Source organism: Camarhynchus parvulus, chromosome 1A, assembly GCF_901933205.1.
Source record: "Camarhynchus parvulus chromosome 1A, STF_HiC, whole genome shotgun sequence".
NCBI classification, from domain to species: domain Eukaryota; kingdom Metazoa; phylum Chordata; class Aves; order Passeriformes; family Thraupidae; genus Camarhynchus; species Camarhynchus parvulus.
Window position 1 is genome coordinate 6,121,670 of NC_044586.1, and position 24,267 is coordinate 6,145,936.

General features: G+C 48.5%; 2 protein-coding genes across 2 annotated transcripts in view; both read left to right on the top strand.

Annotated features, from left to right (window-relative positions):
- LOC115909884 (sodium- and chloride-dependent GABA transporter 2) overlaps nt 1-1,069 on the top strand; it is a 32,178-nt gene extending 31,109 nt beyond the window's left edge. The window contains exon 14 of the mRNA XM_030959610.1: nt 480-1,069. Within this exon, the coding sequence (XP_030815470.1) occupies nt 480-599 (120 nt within the window). The 3' untranslated portion in view covers nt 600-1,069. The remainder of the gene's footprint in view (nt 1-479) is intronic.
- The window catches only part of SLC6A12 (solute carrier family 6 member 12), a 45,974-nt gene that overhangs the window by 2,497 nt on the left and 19,210 nt on the right, over nt 1-24,267 (top strand). Inside the window, exons 3-6 of the mRNA XM_030959606.1 lie at nt 16,172-16,368; nt 19,944-20,078; nt 21,409-21,549; nt 22,750-22,837. Coding sequence (XP_030815466.1) covers nt 16,176-16,368; nt 19,944-20,078; nt 21,409-21,549; nt 22,750-22,837 — 557 coding nt within the window. The 5' untranslated portion in view covers nt 16,172-16,175. The remainder of the gene's footprint in view (nt 1-16,171; nt 16,369-19,943; nt 20,079-21,408; nt 21,550-22,749; nt 22,838-24,267) is intronic.

Below are 24,267 nucleotides of genomic sequence, written 5' to 3' on the forward strand. Positions count from 1 at the left end.
CTCCTGCAAGTGTTCAAGAATGGGTTGTGACAGCAATGGGCCCCTGACCCTTGTGTCCAGCACACACAGGGAGGAGTGGGAACAGCTGCAGAGGCAAGGCAAGGCTGCACAGCATGATGTGTTATGAGAGTAACCCCATATGAACTTGTCCCAGTTAAAGCCAATCCTGTGTGCACAGGCTCTGTGCTGATGGAAGATATGACTTGGAGGTACTTTGTCACCAACCCTCCTTCAGGTTGTTTTCTAGCCATGGCCTGGAGCAAATGGAGGACAGAGCTTTCTTTCATTATCCCTGTGTTAGATACCTCATGTGCTCAGTGCTTGCCTCGGGACAGGCGGTTGGAAGATGAGTTTATCCCCTTGGTTTCTGAAGTACTGACTGTCCTTATTTTGGACATCTCTGGCATTTAGTGAGCAGATCTGCAGGGGAGGTCACTTTTTGTCCTTGCAGCTGTTTAGTGCCTGTCTTTGCCTTCCAGAGGTTCCGCCAACTCACCTGCCCACTTGAGGACTTGCCTTCCAGGCCAGGCACAGAGCAGCCCCTTCCCTCTACCAGAGCTGGCCTCCTGATGCTGACAGAGCTCGAATCTCATTGCTAGGACCAGTGTGGTTCTCCCTCCCTCCCCCCCAGGATGGTTTCTATACAGCCTTTGCCACATGTTGGATAATGCAAGGATTCTTCACTCACCAAGAAGAGAGGGATTTCTGGGCTGAGCTCCCTTCTCTGGAAGATTTGAAGGGCTGATGAAGAGGCTGCCGTGAAGATGGTCTGTGTGGAGTTACCAATGCACCTTAATATTCTCTCCCTGGAGAGAGCTCTGAAGGGGCACATCAAGCACCAGTGTTCCTGAGCATCCCCATGCTTCTGGTGGGCAGAAAGGAAGGACTGACCCTGTAGTAAAGTGTCAGAGCTGTGGCTCCAGTGTGGACTTTGGGAGCTTCTCCATTCATTCCATTAAATCTATGTTTTTCCTGACTAGATCTGCTCTGTCTCTCTTTGTCCCACTGGCATTCCTTGCCAACAGCATGTTAAGGTGAGATGTGTGTCAGCCGAGCTGTGCTGGGCACCCAGGTCTGGCTTTCTGTTGCACTGGCACAGTGATATGGGAAGATGGCCAGAGGAGAGGAAGCTTGGTTAGGCAGGAAAACAGGGAAAAACAGGGGTTCAGAGCTTCTCTGAGTGGTAGGCCTGGGGTGACGAGTGCAATGCCACCTTCTGCTGGAGCCACTGCCAGATCTCAGACAGCAGTGTCATCTGTCTGACGAGTCACCAGGCTGTTCCTGGGGTCTGGGAGCAGCATGTGGATCTGTGTTTTCTTCTTGCAAGCGAGGGATCGTGGGAAGCTCCCCCTCGCCTCTGCAGATCTGTGTGTTTTTCAGTGCTGACTACCTTCCAGGTGCTCTGGAGCCAGTAATTTTGGTTTTCCTGTGAATGGAAGAAGGGCTGTGTGTTGGAAACAGAATCTGCATGTTATGTCAACAAACAGGCCCCCTAGTTTCCAGGCTGTTTGGGTAAAAGAAATAAAACTCAAAGAGCTTGTGTTTTAAGTGCTGTAGCCCCAGCATCCGAGGGGGGCAGCCAGAGGACATGTAACCCTGGGAAGCTGGATGGCTCCCAGGAAACCCTGAGGGAGCTGGAGCCTGGACAGAGCTGAGCCAGCAGCCGGAGGCGCTCGGCTTCCTGAAGCACACAAGGACACTGGTGAGCCAAGGCTTCTGCTGCCGCGGGCAGAGGAAGACGCGAATTAAAGCAAATTAAAGGGAATTAGCGCAATCCGCTCCATTAGCCACAAGGTGGCCCCAGGCCCTCAGCCTTCGCTCGGGACGGGGCCCCGCAGGAGGCGGCACCCGGCTGAGGGACACTGGGCCTGGGGTCACGGGGACCCCGCCGTGCTCCTCGCCCTTCCCGCCCGCTTCCCTGTGGAGGTTTTCTCTGAGGACATCTGCCGCCCTCAGGGAACGGCGATCTCAGAACCGTGCTCCCAGCTGTGGCACGAACGGGTTCACTCCTCTAGGCAATGTCAATTTCCCGAGTTTGGTTTGCCTGGACTTAGTTTAGTGTTCTTGGAGCCTGGAAACCTGAGATACATAGACGCAGGTCTATGTGGAAAGGAGTTACGGACTTCTGCTGATGGAGGCTGTGAAACTGCGATGAGGGCCAGGTTCTGAGGGGATTTGCTGCTGGTGGTGCAAATTTAACCTGCAGGAGGGAGCGCCCACAGAGATGAGCCCTCCTGGGCTTCACTGCCTCTCTTCCAGCGTGGCTGTGGAATCTCATCTCATTGCCAGCCCGTCTTCCCTTTTCCCAGCCTATTTTCCACACGGACTGTGAGGTGGATGGGTTCTTTTTCCTACCATGAGTTGCTTGCTTTGGTGGGTCTGCCCCTCCCACATCAAAATCTCAAGTTTCTGTGTGCTTCCCTCTCTGCCCCTGGAAAACCCCGGGAAGTTGGAGGTTGCCACTATTTTCATGACCACTACCACTGCTACCACTGTACTTCGTGGTGATACATGAGCTAAAGGTAGTAAAGGGCTGAGAAATCCAGGGAAAGCCCCTTTTGGAAGAGGCCCACAACGTGAGGGAAGATGGAGCCAACCAGCTGCCCTGCCACTTGGAAACAGAACTGGCTGGTAAAAATTACTTCTAGAAATGAGAGGATTGAGTTCAATACAGAATTTTTAGCAACAGATATTTTTATTCACGTAATGTGAACCTTAAACAGAATTATACTTTCATTTTCCAGTAATATCTGTAAGAGGCTTGTCCCACTGGGAAGATATTTCAACCATAATAGAAAACAGTAATTGTTTGCAGCTATCTCTAAAATCTGGCTGATGTAAAAGTCTGCTTGGCTGCATGTAGGCAAAGTGTGAATTTGCTGAAAGGCTTGTGACTTGCTTTGCTTCAAAATAGACTGGTGTCCAGTGAATTGGGCATGTGGTTTATTGATCTGGTTTTATATGACCCAGGCAATCTCCCAGGCCTGTGCTCTCACATGACCCAATTGCTGTAAAGCTGTGGATGATCTAGGTAGGTCAGATAAGCAAGAGAACCAAAGGTTTTGCTGAATACTCTTAAATAAGTGTCTTATTTCTGACATGACTTTAAGCAAAGTATTAGATTTGATGACACCTGGCTTGAAATATGAATCAAGTATATTCTATCTTGCTCATTGAAAAGGTTGACAGACTAAATTTGAAATTAATTTATTTGAAATGTCCAGACATGACATTTTTTTCACAGCACTTTTAAGACCCCATGCTTAAAAGGATTTTTTAATGAAATTTGGAATATGGTGATTTCAGCATACAGTATTTATGATTTGGAATATGGTGAAAGGAATATTTTCATTGCCTCCAAGATCAGTGTTGCAGTCTGTGGAATTTGCACCATACTTTTGCCAGCTGGGGAGATGCTGATCTCCCTTTAGACAAGAGATGTGTGGTCATTGGGTGCTTTCCACCTTCTGAATCCAAAACCCACCAATTAGCCTGAGAATTCAACTCGTTACTTATTAGATAATTGGCATGACATTAAAAATGCCTTTTTTTTAATGGATTGTTTTGTGGTGGTGGTCATGATTTTTCAGTTTTGTTTGGTTGGTTTTGATTTGTTTTTTTTTTTTGTTCGGTTTTGTTGCTTTTTGGGGTTTTTTTTTTGGTGTTTTGAGTTTTGTTGGTTTTTTTTCTTTTTCATTTGTTTTGGTTTTATTTTTTGCTGTTTGTTTTTTCTTTTTTTTCAAATGAGAAATTTACCTAAAAATAAAGAAGTCCCTGAGGTTCTGCCCCAGGTCATTGGTGCTTAGAAAGGATGTCCATCCATCCATCCATGAAAACCAGGCTCTGCTTTTCCCTTTTTATGTCAGTAGTACTTGGGGAAAAAACTCAGCTTCCTTTGTCCATGGATGGAGATGCTCACATAGGGCAGGGGAGAGACTTCAGATCTCAGGGACAGACCCATGGATGAGGATGCACCTACTGTCATGGAGAGCATCCCAAATCCTGGGATGTTTGAACACATGCTTGAGAGGTCTTTTCCTTTTGCCTTTAGTGGTAACTACAGGGCAGTTGCAGAGTGATGCATTGTGAGTTGTATTGCACATTATGGTGACAAGAAACGTGGATGTGTTGGATGCCATGGTGCATAAATGGAGAGAATGGAGTAAAATGAACATGTTAACTCATGGAATACATAATCCTGTGAAGCAGAAATTCCCAAATCATCTGTTAAGTGGCTCCTACAGGTGGGTGCAAATGAGCATACCCCACAGAGTGGGGTGTTTGGCTGAGCCCTTGTGTGCTAATGTGGTTAGCAGCCTGCAGGAGGGGGGATCTGCGTGGCACAGATAAGGGGAGCACAAAGGCACACTGGAGAAGCTGTTACTTCCAAGAAATTGCCAGTGGTTTTGTTACCCCGTCTCCATCTGACCTGCCCAGAGTTGCAACACTTTGGGCAGCAGCAGCAGGAGCCTCTCTGAGTCTCCATCTGACCTTGTCCTTTGTGTCCTTGTGCCCTGTGCATTGGAGGTGTTTGCTGTCACATGTCCCACACCACCAGGCTCAGCCACCCTGAGGGAGCAGGGAGGGAAAGCAGGAGCAAACAGGCACATACCCCAGTGTCCTCTGCTTGCCTTTGCTCTGGGATCCTCTTGGTCTCTGATCAAGGGTGAGCATTGCTGGGCAACTCAGAGATGCTGTTAGACTACAGATCCCCAGCACTGCCAGTCCTCCCTCCTGACCACCTTTATTGCTCGCTCTGGCCTCCTAAGCCATTTGCCCTTGCCTCATCCTCTGCCATACCAGGGATGCTGTGCAACTTTCGCAGATAAAGGCTCGTGGAAGCCTCCTCCTCCTCTGTAGGATCCTGGCATAGGAGTGGTGCTGTGGCTGCTGGAGCCTGTCAGGGTTCTGTGGAGCCTCATTAGCTCTTGTTGCTTTGGTTATGTTCACTTGTGATTAGTTACAGTGAAACTGTGGTCAGAAGTCACAGGCTTACTCAAGCAGAAATTAGCAATAAACATGAAAAATAAATTATACCAATGCCTAGGGGAAAATCCCCTGGAAACATAGTGTTCAGTCAGCAAGGCGTGTTCTCAGCTGAAGAAGCAGCAGAACTGTGCCCATGGGGCAATCAGCATTTCACCTATTTTGTTAGCAAAAGTGTTAAAAGATGGGATTAGTCTGGACAAATGAGGGCAGTGGTGGTTTCTCCTGCAGGTGACTCAGTGATGGGGGCAGCCAAGGCTGCAGGTTCCACTGTGTCCAACAACTGTCCCAGCAACAGCTTCTGCAGCCTCTAATGTTTGTAAAGCACAGTTTGGATTCATCCATAGGGTGTCATGCTGACAGACCTCTCCCAAAATCTGGGCTAGGGGGAGATTTGACTCATTTTGGCTGGCAGCCTTGTGTCTTATGGCCTCAGGACTCAGTGCTGCCAGGGAATGTGGCCCTGGCGTGGGCTGAGGTTGGCAGCCTGCTCCTCTGGGTTGGCTCTGCAGCAGGCATGTCAGAGCTGGCTGAAAGGGAGGAAAGGGTGGGGACATCCAGATGATGGGAAGAGCCAGCTGTTCTGAGAAAAGAAATGGTAAAAGGAGAGGCAAGAGGGCACTGCCAGCTGGCAGGTGGTGAGCAGGGTGGGGAGGAGGACACCTTTGAGGAGGTGCAGGACAGATCTGAGGTTGGGATCAGCTATCCTTCAGGTCAAAGGCTGAGTCCTGGTCCCCAGCTGCCCTGAGCCTGGCAGGTTGAGGGAGTCTGGTCCTTTCAAAGAGAGTTTTCCTCCTCTGCTCATGAGAGGGGATGGAAACCCATGCAGCTGGTTCTGAGCTGGCAACTGCAGAGGGAGTGAGCACCTCTGTGTGGTTGGACAGCAGTGCTTTCCCAGTTCCCCTGTGCTCCCTTGGGTGCAGTGGTGGGGCTTCCTCAGGATGTGCTGTGGGAGAGCTGTGGGGATCTGAGTGCTGCTGGTGCGTGAGCTGCTCACAACAGGGGCTCCCAGGGCTGGGAGGGGTTTGTGCTCTCTGGGGAGGGGGGTGCTTTGGACATTTCCAGCATTTATTGCAAGCAGTGCTTCTCTTTTGAGGATGAGTGTTTAAGAGCAACCTCACCCACACTTATGGAGGAGGAGCCCACATTGTGGGGTGACCTGCAGTCAGATTGTCACATCCTTTAGCAAACCTGTCCTACCTACACAGCTGCTCGGCCCAGAGTGCCTGCTCAGGGCTGGCTCTGCCAGTGAATCTGGTGGTCAGGGAGTGCATCACCCCTTTCCTTTCTCTCTCCTGGGATGGGATTGAGCACAGTTTGTACACCCCCTCCCCCAGCTGAGCTGCTCGGAATGGGATTTTTGCTTTTCAGTCTGGGTCATGACACCAGTGAAATCACTCACATGGAAGCTGGTATGGTGAGATGAATGTGTCCCTACTCATAGCAGGATTTAAAAACCTTGTGAATTATTGCCTGGTGGGAAGTTCTGAAGTCTGAGTGTAACTTCTGGTACCTCCAGGCTGGCAAACAGAAATAGCATTTTTTCCCCTCCTAGAGAATGATTTTCACACGTTGCTGGATAAAGTTTTCATTTAGGTTGACTTTCTTCTTTTTTACCTTAATGTCACAGGTAATTTCCCATATAGAGCTTCACAAAGCCCCTGCGATGTTCCTGTGAAACACTTCAGTATAGATAAATCAAGTTTTTAGGTCAGCTCTGCTTACCTAGGCTTATCTTAATCCCCTTTTCATATCTGGATAACCTCTATTGCACCGTTTGCTCAGTTGAGCTGGGTCATGCCAGTGCTCTGTGACAGGACAGGCAGTGGCACTGTCCTTCATGAGTAGGGTCAGAGGCAATGCAGAGCCAGCACATGCTCCTTCACCTTGCAGTCTTTGAGGACTTTGGAGACAGCCCTTAAAAGGCAGAAGATGGAGCCTGTCCTGTCTGATATTGATGCCAGATCTCACAAGGAAAGAATCAGTCTGTATTTCTTTGGGTATGGGACCAATCCACTGAACCAGCCTGTAGGGTAGGTGAAAGCCAAGAGCTTTGAAAATGGCATGCTTGGAAAGTTTAATCCCAAAAAAAGCCCTAAGTAAATGGAGATGTTTTCCCCTACTGCCTCCAGAACTGGCCTCATGGTTTATCCTTAGGATCCCACTTAGTCCAGGGTTGATTCCCCTGATTTCTCCAGCCTCATTTTTCCCCAGGGCAATCCAGCATGCTCTAATGGGATTCAATTCACTGGCTTCTAGCACCTGTGGAGGATTTTCTGGAGACACCATTATAAACAACCTCTATAGAGTGTGCAGGCAGGTAAACCTGCTTCTTCCCCACACTGTGGCATTGAGGACTTTTGTCAGCTCCTGTCAGCTTCCCACTGAGGGGCTGAGAAATGCTCCTCTGGTGAGTGCAGACATAGCCTAGCATGTCTTGGATATGTCCCACATTCCCTCCCCCATGCTGCTCTGGTTTGACCATGTGGGAGCATGAAAAGATCAATAGGAATTTGGCAGGCACATAAGCAGACAAAGCCAAACACAAAAGAGTGATAGCATTAAACACAAGCATTAAAAAAAGAGAAAAGCTGAGCTGAAGTATCTTGAGAAAAATGGTGTAACTGGAATGCCTTCTACTGGTGTTGGTCATGAGAAGTGCATCAAAGCTGAGATGGATACAAAGAAAGCTGCTAGAGCAAAACCACAGAGGGATTGCTCACTTCTAGTGAGCACCCAGACACTGTAAAGACTCCAGCAGTGCCTCTCTTTGCTGACAAAGCTCTGTCCCATGAGCTGTGTTTGTATCCTCAGCATATGGCACAGGTATGGAGGGGTCTGCGTGACCCCAGAGCCAATGTTCCTTCTTCACCCACTCTCTGTCTTTTGCTTCACCTACCTGATGGTGTTGGTGAGACTTGATCTTGGCCACAGAAGGTTTAATGTAGTGCTCTGTGGAGATTCATTCTGCATGTTTGTAGGATGACATTGAGGGATTTCCCTATCCCACTAAAGTGGTGGAGCCCTAGAGCAGTGGGAATATGTGGCAGCCAGCCTGGGCCATGCTGTAGGGTCTGCCAAGGGACAGTTCCTGCCCTGCAGAGGTCAAGGACATGGAGTTACTCTCTGACTGCTGTAGTTGATATTTACAAACTCTGGGCCTTCACCCTGCCTGCCTGTGTCTGCTTTCTCATCTTGTTTCTTGTCAGGGCCACAGTTCAAGGTTTGGAGAGGTGCATGTTGTAAGGGAACAGGGGAGAAAGTTCTTCTGCCCTGATGCACCTCCCTTCCCTACGTCCCACCACCCACGCAGGAGCTGGGTGATAATTTGGTGGGGGGAGCTGGTGGAAGGGGTGGGACAGGAGGAGGAGGAGAGAGGCTAGTCTCTGCCTTAACTCTTGCTGTATGTGTTTGGCAGTCAGTGGATTCCCTGCCTGGACTCCAGTGGGCCGGGAGGGGCTTGCCTGGGGGAGAGCTGCGCTGGGTTCAGGTGAGTTGGGCGTTTGCTTGTTGAGCAGATCTGGCTGGGTGTTTGTGCCACCCTGGCAATGCCGTGACTCCGGTCCTCCTGCAGCCAGCTGCTGCACGCCAGCTGCTTGCTGCGCTCTGGAGAGTGGGCCAGAGAATCTGCAAGGGTAAAATCTTCCCAAGGTTAAGTAAAGCAAGAGTGAGATGGACAATAAGGAGCAAATAATCGATTCGGATCAACCCAGGGAAGAGGTTTTTCTTTCAATGGTTCCTTTGGAAAAAGAAAGGACAGGCTGAGATGCTGCACAGGGGGTACCAGGAAGCTGAGAGCAAAGAGATGCCTGAAGGATGGGTAATTGGTCGTGAAGGTTGTGGCAGCAGAGAAAAAGGGAGAGAGTGACAGGTAGGTACTCAGACAGCAGAAATATTGAGAAGAGAGACAACAGTGAGCGGGACAGGGATGAAGGGCAGAGCTGACTGGTTGATAATAGGTACAGGAGCCAAGGCATTGGGAGTGGAGTAGGGTGTAGACACTTCAGCTACTGCCAGCATGAGTCCTCTCCTCCTGTGCTGCCCTGCAGAGGTGCTGACCCCAGTGCATTGACTTGGGAGCTGCAGTTTTAAAAGATGAGCCTGGGAGTGCACTGCTTGTTCTCCTTGCCCTGAAGTTTTCATCAAATTTGTTCCTGTAGGGCTGAGGCAGGAAAACGGCACAGTTTCTGCATGTGCTAAACTCTTGGGATCTGTGGGCATATTTGTGAACAAATGCAGGCAGAACACATGAGGGTTTCATAACACCTGATCTGTGTCTTCTTAAATCAACAGTGCTTTTAAAGTAATCACTACTAATCAGGGCTTTCATCTCATGCCAGTGGAAATACCATTGCCCTAGTTTTTCCTCTTTGACAGCTGGTGATACGAGAGGCTGAGCCTTGGACCTGACCTTGCAGCTCTGCAGCAGCCCAACTTTTCTGGATTCATAGTTGCAGATGTGGTCCTTGCAGAGGGCAGGCTAAAGAGCCTGGGCTGTATCTCTACCTGGCTGTGGTCCTGGGCAGGGCTAGAGGAAAGTTTGGGTGCCCCAGGCTGGAGAGCAGGTACCAGGCCCCTTGAGGGTGCAGGTGGGATGCAGTCCCACCACATTACAGTGTGGCATTATGGCAGGAACTGCTGGAAAACACTTAAGGCACTGCTGGAGTCATGGTCTCCATGCACCTCTGCCTGTGCTGATTTCACCTGATGTGACTTGTCCTGAGCACCACCTGGAGTTGGCTGAGCCTGCCCAGGGTCTGACACGGGGTGCTGGGCTTGTGCAGGGCTGAACAGGGAGCACAGTGTGGGGACAATCATGGCAGGGAGCCCTGTGGCCCTGCTCTGTGCTGGCCACGCACATGTCTGTGCTGAGGGACCAGGCTCTGCCACACACACTGTTGGCTCCCCTCATCCTCCCTGCTGGGAAGCATGAGGCAATGTGTTAGCCTCAGCCTTGCCTGGCTTTTGGAAGTGTCTTGCTTGAGTGCTCTTCCCCTGTGTTTCCTGTTTCTCATCACTGACAGCAAGTGTCCCCAGGCTGTGCTTTTTGGGAGGTCAGGCAGGGTGTGCCTACCTGGAGGAGTTTAGATACAAGTGCCTAGAGCAGTGTGATTCCAAATTCCCTGTGCTGCTCTCCCACCACTGAACCACTGGCTGCAGGGCTGGCTCCTCTGCACTCCTCTATTAGCTTTGCTTCCCACTCTTCCCTCAGCCCTCACCCCCAGCTGCAGGGATGGCAGCAGCTGGCCAAGCAGGGCTGGGGGCTGGCAGCCTCCATCTCTTCATCTGACCTGCCCAGGGCTGCTGGCTGGCATCTTGCTCCATGAAATTGCTGCCCCAGAGAGGTGACAGCCCTGCAGGCACCTGCAGACTCTGTCTTGTCCCTGTGGAGCACCCCTGGGCTGCACCACAGGTCGCTGCCCCATTGTGCAGGGCCCTGTTTGCAGAGTGAGTGCTGGAGCAGTGTGGCTTTCACCCTCTGTGCCATTCACCTGCTCTGCTCTCCAGCCAGTGACAGGAGCTGTGCTGGCCACATGCTTTGGCTGCACACAAGGACCTCTGAGCCAGCCCAGTGCAGCCCCAGGACTTTGGTCTGACAGCTCCAGCCATGGGGTAGGTGACTCTAGGGGCTCCACTGGGGCCTGGCTGGATCTGTGGCTGTACCAGACTTATTGGTGGTGCTCTGTAAGAAGAATGGATCCTGCTAAGGCTGGCCCTCATGCTGTGTTGCACTGTATATAGCCAGATTATGGGCTGAGTGGAGGTCTTGAGATTATCTGGTTTGGTGCAAAGGCTGGCTTCTAGTCCTATTTAGACACCATTTAAGGACTTCATCAGTTAGTCTTGATTTTTTTTCTAGGCTAGAGAAAGAAACCACCTCTGTATCTCTGTAGCCCAGAGCAGGGATGGTGACCCATGGACACCAACAGAGACTCTTCTGGCCCTGGGAACAACAGCCCACCTTGCTTTTAGCAAGAGAATTGCCACTGACCCTCAGAAAAGTCCAGCCACTGTTAGAGGCTTTGGAGGGTCTCCTGTCCAGCAGCAGAAGTCGGAGCAGGACCCATTTGGCACTCTCCTGCACTGGGGGTGTGTGCTCTGAAGGGTGATGCTCTATAATCCTTGCATCTTGTATTGCAGATGTCCATGGCATCAGTGAACTCACTCATGAGGAACTCACTGAGTTCTTTATCTCACTCTTTCTGGTGTCAGTAAGTAGCAAACTCACTGCACAAGCATTGCTCTTATTTCACACTGGAGAAAACATAGGTAGAATCTGATTCTTGGAACAGTCTCCTGTGCCTCATCAATGTTGCTGAACAGATGCTTTGAGAATACCCTGCAGCCCACAGAACCTGGAAGTTAATTAGAAAGTGTAAAGAAGCCAACTAACTTTCAGTTGCTTGAAATGAAAGGCATTTTAATTTCAGCTGCTGTCCTGGAGTTGATCAGTTTTTCTCTTTGTACATCTTCCCTTGCCTTTCTCTGTTATGCAGCTGGAGTGAGCCATTCTCCAGCAGCATTCCCGTTTGGAAGCAGCTGTCTCTGCTCGTGTAGCTGCTCTTAGATTGGCTGGAAAGCCCTTTGCTTCCACTGCTAATATTTTCTTGTCCGTCTTGCAGAGATGACCGATTCCAGTAGCAGCCCCCATGCACTAATTTACCCGGGTTGGCTCCTTAAGCTGTACCTCGGCGCTGCTGCTCCGTGCTGATTTTCTGTCTCTGCTCCCACCTCCGCCCCCGCCCCCTGCCATCAAAATGCAGCGCAGGGTTTCAGCTGCTGACTAACTGCTGGCTCCGGTTGTGCAACCCGAGAATTTTATGTGTCCTCCTGCTCCTCCTTTTGTAACGCAGCCCAGTCGTCTTGCTTCCTGATTCTTCCCTCCCCATCTTAAATTGCAGTTTATGTGCTTGGTTGCTGCTTGTTTCAAAATGAAACCAAGAAATATAAATGCACTGCAGCTGTCTGCGTTGTCACCTGTGATTCTGCAGTTCAGGCAGTACCTTCGAGTGTCCAAGGGAGTTTTAACACTGTGATTCCTCTCATAAATGTTATCAGCTGCTTTTTAGAGACATTTCTGTCTGCTGTTCCCTCTGTTTCACTGTTCCCTCTAGAGATTGTCCTCATCTCATTTGCCTTATGATAAAACAGCAAAATAGGTCAAACGGAGGATGTTAACTTCCCAGCAGTAGGAACTCCTGTCTGACAGCAGCCAGGAACAGGCAGTAAGTTTGCAGAAATAAAAGCTTTAGGAGACTTGCTATTGGCTTCTTCCTCTGGTGCCAAAACTCCAGGTGGCTTCTCTCTCATCTTGCCTCACTCTTGTTCCTTGCCTCACCTGAGGAACTTTGAAAAAGCCCTTTTTTACCCCGAAAGAGGCTAAGGATAGTGCCACATTTTGCTTCAAATGATGCTTTCTTTCTCCTCTTTTCTTATTACTGCCTCTCCCCTTCAGTGGCATCTTGTTTACAAACAGAGCCAAAAAATGCTGTTCTCCTGCATGTCTGCATTGTGTGTTCAGCACATCATAGGCAACTGCTGAGTGACCACAATGCTTCAGAGATGTCCTTGGTTTTCCTTGTCTTTTGTGATCCTACTTGAAGGATCCCATGGTGGTAGGTGTGGGACAAACATAGTCCAAAATTTGTGACCAAGGGGAGACTGTGTTGCTTCATTCAAATGTTCAAGAGTGGAACTTGTTGCTCTGGGTCTATGGCTGTCTGCATGCTGCTTTCTCTCTTTCCAGGTCCTGCAAGAATCCAGGTGTATTCTTGTTTTCCCAGCCATAAATCTTTTGGGGAAAAAAATTGTGGCTATCTCCATGCACCAAGCCCAGTACCATTTCCTATGGAGCTGCATAGAGGGAGCTCACCGCTCTCTATGGGAAGATGACAGACTACAGGTCATTTCTGTGAAGGGCAAAAAACCATCTCCTCCAAGGGCTGATGGCTGAAAATAGAGCAGAGCACCTCTAGAAGAGACAGGTGGGGTCAGAGGGAGCTGAGGAGGGAAGGTGGGGTTGGGGAGAGGCTCCAGGGGCAGGATAGACTGTGGATTGCATCAAGATGGCATTTTAGCAGTTGGGAAAACTTTGTGGCAGAGGAAAGAAAAGAGTCTGGGAATGAAGTAGTCATAGGATTTTTCTCCTAACTTTGGTGGAAGAACAGCAAATAAGTGCAGGCAAGCAGTGAGGGGCACAATCTTTACTCCAAACTCATGTAATAAGGAGGGGACAACCAAAGGAAGAGGAAAATGTTTGCCTGTTGGGGAGGATGTAACCCAGTAGGTGGCTGTGACTGCTGTGGGAGAACCAAATTGTTCCTAGCTGGAAACAAGAAGTTATTTGAGTCCCCATCTGGCCTAAGGACATATAGAACAGGGGCACAGTAGGATTAAATGTTTAGGAAAAGAGCCAGGAGGTGTATGAATAGGCTTTCTCATAGAAACAGTAGGCGAAGCAGAGAGGGAAGTAGTGGGAATGTGTAATGTGCATGGCTTTGTCTGGGAAAGGAGAAGTTGTATTTTATGCCATGAAGAGCCAGAACTTTAGGCACCAGTTTAATCCACCATCTGTTCCCACTTGAAAAGATTTGATTTCATAGCCAGGGTGCTTTCCCCCTTCTTAAAATAGGAAAATGAAGGCAGAAGTGCTGTGTCTCCCCTGCTGCTCTGTGTTTCTCCCAGCTGTGTTCCTCATTGCAGCATCTCAAATTCTATCCTTCATGTTGGCCTATTCAGGAGTCAGAGGACAGATAAAAAGTCCTGGTCCAGGTGTCCCTGAGCTGGAGGCTGGTGACAGGGTTGGGGCTGTGGGCTGGCACTCATACATTCCCTTCCCAGGGCTAGGTGAGAGGAGGTGATTCTCTGATTGTGACCTTCCTCTGCACCCATGTGTGAAACAGCTCCAGCAAAAATTAAATAAAGCCACAAATATTAGTAGAAATAGGCTGGCTCTTGTATCCACCTTACATTAAAAGAATAAAACCAAAGAATTAGCTAGGTTTGTCCTGCCAGCTTCCTCGGACATCCTCACCAAACCCAGACTTAACCATCACTGTACTTGATAACGTGTCCTGGACTGCAGCAAATTGGAATGTGCCAAGGACCGTGACAGATCAAACATGTTTCATTAAGTACGTGTTACTTTTCCTCTCACATTTGACAGTGCGGGGAGCTCTGCTTCTCTGAGATGAGGAGGCTGTGCTGCAGCATTGGAATAAACTGATTAGCCAGCTAGCAGGCCTTGCTGCAGGCAGGCACTGGGGAGAAGGGCCCTGCCTGGGCTTCAGAAGCTGAGAAATGGCTGGCAGGAGGACCTGATCATTCCATCTCCCAATCCAACCCAGCAGAAGGGCTGAGTGCAGGGGGAAAATCTGGGACTGCCGAGCTGCTGGGGAGCTGCAGAGCTGCAGCTGCAAGCCAGCATTTAGGGTGTGTGCCTTGTTTCCTGGGCTTCACCACCTTCTTTAAATGTGTGGTTAGATGTTTGTTAGGAGCCTGTTAGAGGGCTGATTCACCCTCCCACTCTCATGTAGATCCACAGGTGTTGTAGCCTTTGGTGGTTTGGAGCAGTGCAAGCCATACCATCAAATAGTTGCTTTCCAGCATATGGACCGTAAAGGGCAAGGGCTGGAGACAAAACAGAGGTTGCTTCCTCAGTGCCCTCATACATCTGCATTTGCACCAAAACTGGTTGTGCCCACTGCAGTACTACCCATATGTAGGGTCCTACTGGCAATAGTTCTAAAAACCTCTCAAATTTAACAGGGACCAGGATCTTTCTGCCTTGTTTTTGAAAAGGAAGCTATATTAGCCTGGAGGATGATCTTCACCCGCTCTTGACTGCTCTCCTCTATGGTTTATGTCCCCCTGATCTTGTTGCTGCCCCTCTTATGCTGGTTGATGTCTTGCGTGAGACTTAGTCCTCCATTCAGCATCCATGGAAATCTGCTGCTGGTAGCAAAGCAAATAGGATGAGCCCTTCAGGAGAGCAGATGGGGGAACAAAGCCTGTTGTTGCCTAGGGCATTTAGAGAGCAATTGGTGTATTACACTGTGAGATCTGATTTCCTTTCATTGCTTGAATAACAGGCAGGAAACATGGCTGTGTCAAAGAACTACTTGTTCTGCTGGGAACATTCATTAGAAGTTGTCTTTTCATACACAAGCATCTTTCTTTGCCCCAGGGCCTGATATATCCAGAGGGTTAGCATTTAGGAAATGATTTCCTTTACAGAACTAAATGAGACACTGATAATGATGCTGCCTTGTGTGGATAAGTGTGAGCGTGGCCCACCAGCTCCTGCTCCTTCTTCCTCCTTGCCTCATTGAAAACTATACCCAAACAAGTGCCATAGTGTTCCTTGGCTGCTGGGACAGTTAGATGTCAGGGTTTATTTACACTTGCTCTTATTTCCAGTTAGGTCCAGTTCCCTGGTAGTCCCTACTCACCATGAGATGGCTCATACCTGATGTTTGTCCAGAGGGACATGGCTGGAGAGACACCAGGCACAAGGAGGGAGGGAATAGTTTGGCATCATGGTCCTGGTGCACCATCCTGGTGCAAAGGGTCATTAGAAGATTTGGTGGCCCTATAAGGTAAATGACATCAAAGGTGATGAAGTGCTGCTCACCACTGAGCTGCTGACTGGGAGAGGTCCTTGGCCTGAGCTGCCTTCAGAGCCAAGGGAGAGAGCAAGTTTAAATAGTCCAGAGCAGATCCAGGGGCAGTGGAAATGTTGAGTGTTGGTGGGTAATGCAGATTGCTGTCTCTGTTGCTCCCTGAAGATGGGGATGTTCCTTTAGGTGCCACAGAAGGAATGAGAGATGTGCTATTAAAAAACTCATTGAACCACCAGCAAAATGATACAAGGGAAAAAACCCCTGATTTCTTTGCAGTCTCAACTGGTGGGAATGGAAGCAGAGATGCTGCTGCTTTGGAGAGACTTGTTTCCAGTGTATTTTCCTAATCTCAACAAGGGAATGTGTATCCCTTGCTAAAGCAAATCACTTCTGGAAAGGCCAGTTTCTGCTCAGTAATGCCACCAGTTAGATGTACCTAAATTTACATACTGATACTGGAGCCACATCTTATTGTGGTGTCTGGTCCCCTCACTCTTCTTCCCACAAGCATGTCCTGCAGCAGCTCCCTACATCCCATGCTCTCCTTCTCTTCTGTCCCACAGAGCCATGACAAGAGCCATATCCAAGGAAGGAGAACGCAATGGGGCCACCACATCTCCTGAAGAGATAAGAATGGAGGAAATGGAAGAGAGAGGCCAGTGGCGGAACAAAATGGAGTTTGTGCTGTCTGTGGCTGGGGAGATCATTGGCCTGGGTAACGTGTGGAGGTTCCCATACCTCTGCTACAAGAATGGTGGTGGTGAGTTCACAGCACACGTGAGTTGTTCTAGATCTGTAGCTATGATGAGAGACATGTACATGCCTGCACCCAATTCTCCTATGTACTCCCTAAGGTATTCCCTTATTCACTCCTTCAACAAGTTAGTTCCTGCCAAAACCAGGAGGAATAAAAACTCAGGGGCGAATCCAGCTCCCCAGTGGGTACTCTTCCTTAAAGCAGCATTCTCAAATCTGGACTCCTGAAAAATTGACCCCCGGTAACAACTTAAGGCTGTTGGGCATCCCAAGAAATTATTGGTCTTTAGAAAATATCTGTAAGTGGTCAGAAAGCCAACATCAACCTTCTCCTACATATTCCCTTTTCCTACTCCTGCTGTCAAATCCATCCCTTGTTACAGAGGAGGAAAGGCTTAGATAGTGCTGGTATCCTAGCCAAGGCCTGATACACCCTAGAAGGAGATTTCTGCCTCTTCCCCTGGAGCAATTCTCACAGTGATCAAAGCACTATTAGGAAAATTCAACCCAGAAAAGGTTCGTTCACCTTCCCTTTTGTTTCTTTCCATGGCTCTCCTTTTCTCTTGTAGTAACACTGCAATGAGATCATTACATGGTTAAAAGTTAAAATTTCTCATAACAATAAAATGAAACGTAAGGGAATAATTGACTGTCACTAACTTTTCTCAGTGAATAAAAATCTAACTTTATAAAAGAAAAGGAGGAATAGCAAATTACATGTCAAATCTAGCAATAACTTCTCTTTTGTTCTTGTTCTCTAAAAACACCCTGAATTAATGGTCTGGGATTTGCTTCACACCCCACTCACCTACTTTGAGCTTCCTTTCTCTGCAGACCATGCCCCAGAGGCCTTTCTTTTCCAAGGTGCCATGAGCTTTCACCAATAGCTGAGTGGTTCCACTGTAATTTTCCCCAGGGCTTCCAAATTCCGGTCCTCTCTGCTGTTGCTTGAGTTTATCAGTTTATCCACATTAAACAAGAGACAAGAAAATACATCCTCAAAACCAGTGAGGGGCAGGGTAAGAAATGGTTACAGAAAATGGAATTAAGTTTTTCTTGAACCTGGGATGATTTTTAGCAGATCCTTCAGTTTCCTTCTCCAATATTTTGATGGGAGGCACCCAAGAGCAAGTCAAATGGGCACAGGTTAGGAAACACTGGAGATGTTCTGATTTGAGCAGTGATGCTTTCAGAGAGGAGTCATGGGTTTTGCATGGAAAATTTCTCCCTGAGCTCAGATGGTATCTTTGCATAGTTTGTGCCTGTGGTACCCGGTTCAGCAGTCCTTGCAATTTGTATGCTAATTAGTGTAAGTGAAAAGGCTACTTTTGTTCACTTTAAATATCTATTGAATAACATTTTTCTTTTTAATTAAACTGCTCTGGAATAGCTAAGGCTGAGATTCAGAGGGCAAGCAGGCTAGGCTTGGGAAAGGTTAGGATGGGAGAGTCCCTCCCTCACAGCTTCCCACACTGCCCTTGCAGAAAGTATGCTACTGCTGGAGAAGGTACTTTTCTCTCTCCAGGGCTTTAGGAAACCAGAAGACTGATACAGGACAAGGCAATGTATTTCCCATGACACTCAAAGACATTCTCATCATTGGAAAAGTTCTTGAAATTGCAAAAAAGGCATTTTCCACCTATATATGCTTCATCCCTGTCCCATCCTTACGCTCCAGATTTGAGACTGCTGTCCTGTCACCTTTCTCCACCTTTGGATGTACTGAAATGGTTATACAGCTGTGAAGACAGATGCCATAGAAACAATAGTGCTAGATTTCTGTGAAGTGACCAACTGCAACCTTATCTACTGCTGCACTGTCAAATTTGATCTGATTGCTCAGCATCCTGAACTTATTATTGACTCATAAGGAAAGAGGATCTGTTCCTGGGGGCCCCACTCAAGGCTGAGGCTCCTTCAGTAGAGCAGCAAATTGAGGAGGGGATCACAGCTGGAGTTTCAGCTGGTAATTGCTCTGGGGCAGTTAAGAGAGATAAGAGAGGTGCAGGAAAATCATTGTTGCTCAGAGACCAAAATGGGTCAACCTCTGGGACAAATTGTATCAGAGGAAAGGGTCTGGAATCTGCTGAAAGGCTCATCTGTGTGCAGGATAATAAAGCTGTCTTGCAGATTTGGCATAGATGTCTTGCAACACCAAAAGCAGCAGCCTCCTCTAGTTCAGGGTCTGCAGTTCTCACTCCCTACCCTGCAAATGTGGACTGACCCTGAGAACCAGCCTCCTTCCCTCTGGCCCCAGGTCTCCTGCAGCTACACACAGCTGTGTTTAGAGGAAATTTGGATGTTCTTTGTTATTGTAACTTTGTTGGCTTAAAAACAAGGGCAAGCGTTCCTGGTTGCTCACAGTCACTGGAAGGAATGTCAGTGTGAATGCCTGTGCTGGCAGGGGAGGAGAGGGCCAGGGGGGCAGTGGCTGAGAAAGGCACCCTAGTCTTGGTTACAAGCAACTGAGATGCTCTCCAGGCCCTGGCAAGAGAGGTGCTCATGACCAAGTTTTCTTGTATGGAGTGGCAAGATAGCCACAGTTGTTTCAGCAAGGAAGGCAGTCACCTTATCTTGTTTGGAGGGGAGCAGAAGTGTGAAAATCTACTCTAAGGATGTGGAGAAAGAGGGTGAGGTGACAGAAGGAAGGTCAGCTGTGAAAATGAGATCTCAGGAGCAGTTTTGAGCAGAGCAGTGAATGTACTTGTTGTTTTGGTTTGACAGCATAACTGAAGAGGTGCAAAAAAAAATTCAGACAGCTGAACAGAGCACTAAGCCATTTTTTTCAGGGCATTAAAGTTTTTGGTTATTTTTGTTTGTCTTTTCTTATGCCTAGTTTATGTTGGTCATTGTTTCTGGGAAAAAGCCTTGCTCTTTTCTCCTTCCTCTTCCATTTTGTCAAGGGTTAATCAGAGAGCCATTTCAGGCTGATTTCTCTTTAGACATTTCTCTACATATTAGCACAAATGGATTTTGAGGGTAGAAGTTAAACTTCCTCATTTTGAAAATGCTGGAAAGATATTCTTCCCCCCATTTCCATTTTTCTGCTGCAATCTGCTTTCCAAATTTGACGTGAAATATGTCTCAAGTAAATTTATATCCTGGCAAACGTTTTACTTACCAAGAAATGTCACCAGCCTCCAGGTTTGTATCCTCTGGGCAAGTGGGAGTTTTGCTGTGACTCTCATGAAAGGCAGAACAAATGTAGTTATGTGAAACAAGGAGTTATTTTGTTCATCCCCTTCCTACTGAAACTGGAATGAGGTCAGGAGCATGAAGCAGGGAGAACTTCTTCAGCACTATCTTTTTTTAGCTCCTTGCCTGGCTATTCCTTACCCCTCTAGGTTTTGGCCTATGCCAAATGCAGAAGTGCTGCAGTAGCACAAGACAGACCACACTTGTATTTTTTTCTGAGAAATTACGGTGATTGTTTCTTTAGCAGAGGTTGCACATTTAGTTCACTGAAATATTTATGTTTATGTAGCTGATTCCAGCTGTGGTCCCAGGTACCTGGCAAGAGGTTTTAAGGGTAAGGTTTTTGAAGAGGTTTCTGAGGCAGCATTTTAACCCTCTCTGCAGGAGCCTTCCTCATCCCTTACCTCATCTTCCTCTTCACCTGTGGGATCCCTCTGTTCCTCCTGGAGACAGCGCTGGGGCAGTACACGAGCCAGGGAGGGGTGACAGCCTGGAGGAAGATCTGTCCCATCTTTGAAGGTCAGTCAAGTTACAGTATTTACTGACAACACTTTCTGACAATCAGTGACTCAGATACTCTTTTTAAAAAATATTATTATTCTTTTTTTTTCCCCTTTCTCTTTTATTCTCCCTCCCTTCTTCTCTCTCCCAGCCTTGTTATTCTTTCTGCTGCCTGCTGTGTGTGCAGGGGCAGTTCCCTGACCCCTCTTGATGTGAGTGAGGGTGTGTGGTGCTGCCTGGGGGCTGTGCTGGTCCACCTGAGCCACAGTCTCTGCTTTGAGGAGCTCAGAACGTGAGAGAGAGGAGAAGCAGGATGGCCAGCTTGAAGGAGGAGGATGGAAGTATCAATGTACAAACACCTGTGTGTAGTTCAGGACAAATAATGAGGGGAGAAGAGATTGAGGAAATCTGCCTGGTTTATTGTGCTTTCCCTGCCCACTCCCATGCCCAGGGCTGCTGTGGCAGCATTTGCAGGCTGGAATCCTTCAAACTGGGCTGTGTGCACTGGGTGTGACAGCCCAGAATGGGATGGGGATGAGGTTAATCCACAGGGATAAGAGCAAGGACTTCTGGGGCCCTGGGGAAGGTTGTTTAATGGGATTAATATGTTCGTGAATATAATTTCCTCAGTTCTTCTGTCCAGAGGAGAGCTTATTAACCATGTTTTGCAGATGGAGAAACCTGTGCTCAGGCAGAGTGGAGCCTGTTTAGTTTGCTTGAGCATGGGCATGCAGTGCTATTTGAAACTCCTTGGGGAGTCTGGGACCTCCTGCAGAGACCCTGTGCTCTGGCACAGACCTGGAGCTGGACAGCAGGGGCATCTCAAAGGACACTGACAACCAGTTTTAAATAAATTAATTGGGCCTTTCTGCTCTGATTACTGTTCTGAGGTCTCAGTGAACAATGGGCACAAGCAGGACCCAGGACCAAAGCTGAGCATGGTGAATATCAGCTGTAAGACTTTTTTGCCTAACACTTTCCAAAAGTAAGAGACTCAGCTGCATTTCTTTTCTTCAAAGGCTAGAGCTGTGTTTTTCTGAAGAGGAGGCATTGTGATGCTGTGGCATGGTAGCCATCAGAAATTGTTTTTCAAATCAGCATAAGGTTTTCTGTCTGTTTCACCACAGACCTGTCTAGAGTTACCAACAATGTTTCCTGTCTGCGTGCGCAGTCACAAAATCCTTCCTCTTTCCCTTAGGCAGGTTTTGCACTATTTTCTGGAGAGCCATGTTGTTGGTGTTGCCTCCTTCTAACCACAGCATGACCAGTGTCTTTGTTTGGGGTTAAGCCTCATGTGCTGGGAGTTGGTTGCCAGTCCCATCCTCACCTCCTTTGCTTTTCTTCACAGGAATTGGATATGCCACCCAAGTCATTGTGGGATATCTGAATATCTACTACATCGTCATCTTGTCCTGGGCACTCTTCTACCTGTTCAGCTCCTTCTCTTCAGTGCTACCATGGGCCAGCTGCAATAACCCCTGGAACTCAGGTACACCTTTTCTTGGGCTGTTTCTAGCTTCTTTCCAATTCCCAGAAGTTATTTGGGTTTTGTTGAAAATACTTGGTTTTGTTTGGACAAGAAGCTCTCATGAGCTGGCATGTGATGTCACCAAAAAATAGGCATTTTCTGGCAAGCAGGAGAGGTGGGTGGTAGAGTTTGTAAGCCAGTCTGGAGCACTCATCATGTGGCAGGATCTTTTTATTAGCTCTGGTGCAACAGGTCATCTTACTCTGCCCCATTCCTGCAGAGTTACTGGGACAGTTGCTGCCACTGCCAGCGCCTGAACAGTTTCCTCTGTGCACTCAGCTTTTCACTTAACTCTGCCCTGCAGAGAAGACCTGGCTTTGACTTTACTCAAGGTGCTTGTGCTGAGCCTAGGAAGATGGGGTGGATGTGAGGTAATTCTCATGAATGTGTTTGTCAGGAATTTTTTAACATGTTGAACAGGTTTTGCTTGACAGCAGCATGGTTCCCTCCCTTTTTCTCTTGCGTCAGATGATTAATTTCTGCAATTAGTTAAATTTCTCTACCCTGTGGGCCTTTTACTCACAGCTCCCTCTGCCTTTTCATCCCAGCAGAAGTAACCAGCCTTTTAAGGAGCTGATCCAATTCCTTCAGCTCCCCCAGAACGGATTTGTTTGGGAGGAAAGCCACAAATGTTCTCTTAACAGAGAGAAGTTTCCCAGCAACAGCTGGGTTTCTTGGTTTTCCATTGGATTGTCTTTTGCTGGCAAAATGCAAGATTAGATGCATTGGATGTGTGGCATCTCCTCTGTTTTTAGTTATTTCATGCTTTGTAACAGGGTTGGGGATGGCAAAGGAGAGCATGAAGGCTGCTGTGCTGTGTGCATGTGTGGACAGGGAATGGTGACTGATGTGGAAAGAGAATGAGATTTTCTATCCTGACTACTCATAATCACTATCCCTTGATAATCTGTATTTTTCAGTCATCTGTTTTCAATTTGGCAGGGAATTGTTCTCTCCTTCCCCTCTTCCCTCCCTGAACCCCTCTGGTGACTGCTAGATTGGGATTCATACCTGGGGAGAGCCAGAGTTTAGTGAGATGTTTAATGAGATGCTCTATAGCACAAGATGAAGGATCTGTGAGGGTCCAGATGAGAAGGAACATCCCTCTTGGAGGAGCCCTAGAGAATTTCTCACCTCATCAGCTTCCTTTTCTTTTGCTAGATCTCTGTGTGGACATTCTGAATAGATCCAGCATGGACAACAGGACCTTGCCAGCGAACGCCACCTCCTCAATGATTGAGTTTTGGGAGTATGTGATTGCTTTCCCCCTGTTCAGGCTCCCTCTCATCCAGAGCTTGCAGCTGCAGGACTCCCTGGGCTGGGGGCTGTGTGTCTGTAGGAGCAAAGTGAGGTACCACGTGTCAGATCCAACACGGGGAGCACAAGGAGCTGCCGAGGAGATGGGCACAGAGCCCAGGGTGTGAGGACTGGGCACACCCCAAAGGCTGCTCACTGTGTGCCTGCCCAGGGGTGCTCATGTGCACCTTGAGGGTGTGTTCCCCTTTCTGGCACTGGGCTGCCTGGGTGAGTGTGGCCGCTGACAGAGGCCCCAAAAGCAGATGAGAGCTTGCTGCAAGCAGGAGTGCATGTGCTGAGTGTTGCAGGTTGGCAGGCAAGCATGAGAGGCCACAGCAGATGGAACAGTCCTCCACAGTGAAACACAAGGGAGAAAAACTGCCTTTTACCTTCTTTTGACCCAGTCCTGCTTGCTGTCTAAGGGAAGTGGTCCATCAGGCTGCTCAGGATCATCCCTGGAGAGCAGGGATCTGAGATGCATGCATGAGATGCCAGAGAATAATTTGAGGAAGGTGGAGAATTTTGAGGAATCCGGGGCTGGAGGCACTAAAATACAGTCTGAGTGAGAGGTCTTACAGCAGGCGTGACAATGTCCCAGGCAGGGTCATCAGTGCAGCCTGGAGAGGTTGAAAAGAGTGCTGCTGCCACCCCACCACTCCACATGCTACCGAGGAAGGTCTTACAAAGAAGAGGGGTGTCAGGGACTCGGCTTCAGCAGTTGGGTTTGGGTTTTTTCCCCGTTTCTGTCTCTTAAAGTACACTTGAAAGGGTTGACTGTCCTTTGTTGCAGCCACCACAGGGCACACAGAAGAGGATAGGTGCCCATGGCTGCAAAAATAGTCTGCACAGCGCTGGCCCCCTTCTCCTGCCCTGCTCCTTGCACATACTATTTAGTGAGAGCTGAGGCCCCTCTGAAACAGTTGTTTTGGTTTTATGTAGAGAGGGCAAGGGGACACTGAGGGAAGTGGTTTTGAGCAGAATGTGCAGAGGAGTTGTAAGTTTGGGCTTAGGCTGCTGGGAACTGCAGGAGTTGCCGTGCTGAGCTCTTGTGTGGCCTGTCTTCTTGATGGTGAATCTCTAAGGAAGGAGGCTGAGGGAAGGACATGGAGATCTTGAAGATAATTTATGCTTACATGTAGAGTTCCTGTAGCATAAGGAGAGGAAGAATGGTGGCCATGGGCTGATAGTGGCTTTGGTGGCCTGCTTTGGATTGAGTTGTCTCTGCTGGGGAGCTGCCAGGCTCAGGGAGCAATGGGGAGCAGGTGTTGATTTTGTGTAGTGGGGGTCTGGCAGGCATGGCACTGTGGGTTTGAGAGTGGGAGGGTTTGGGTCAGCCACAGGACATGATGGAGCAGAGCTGGGACGATTTGCATGGATGGGAGC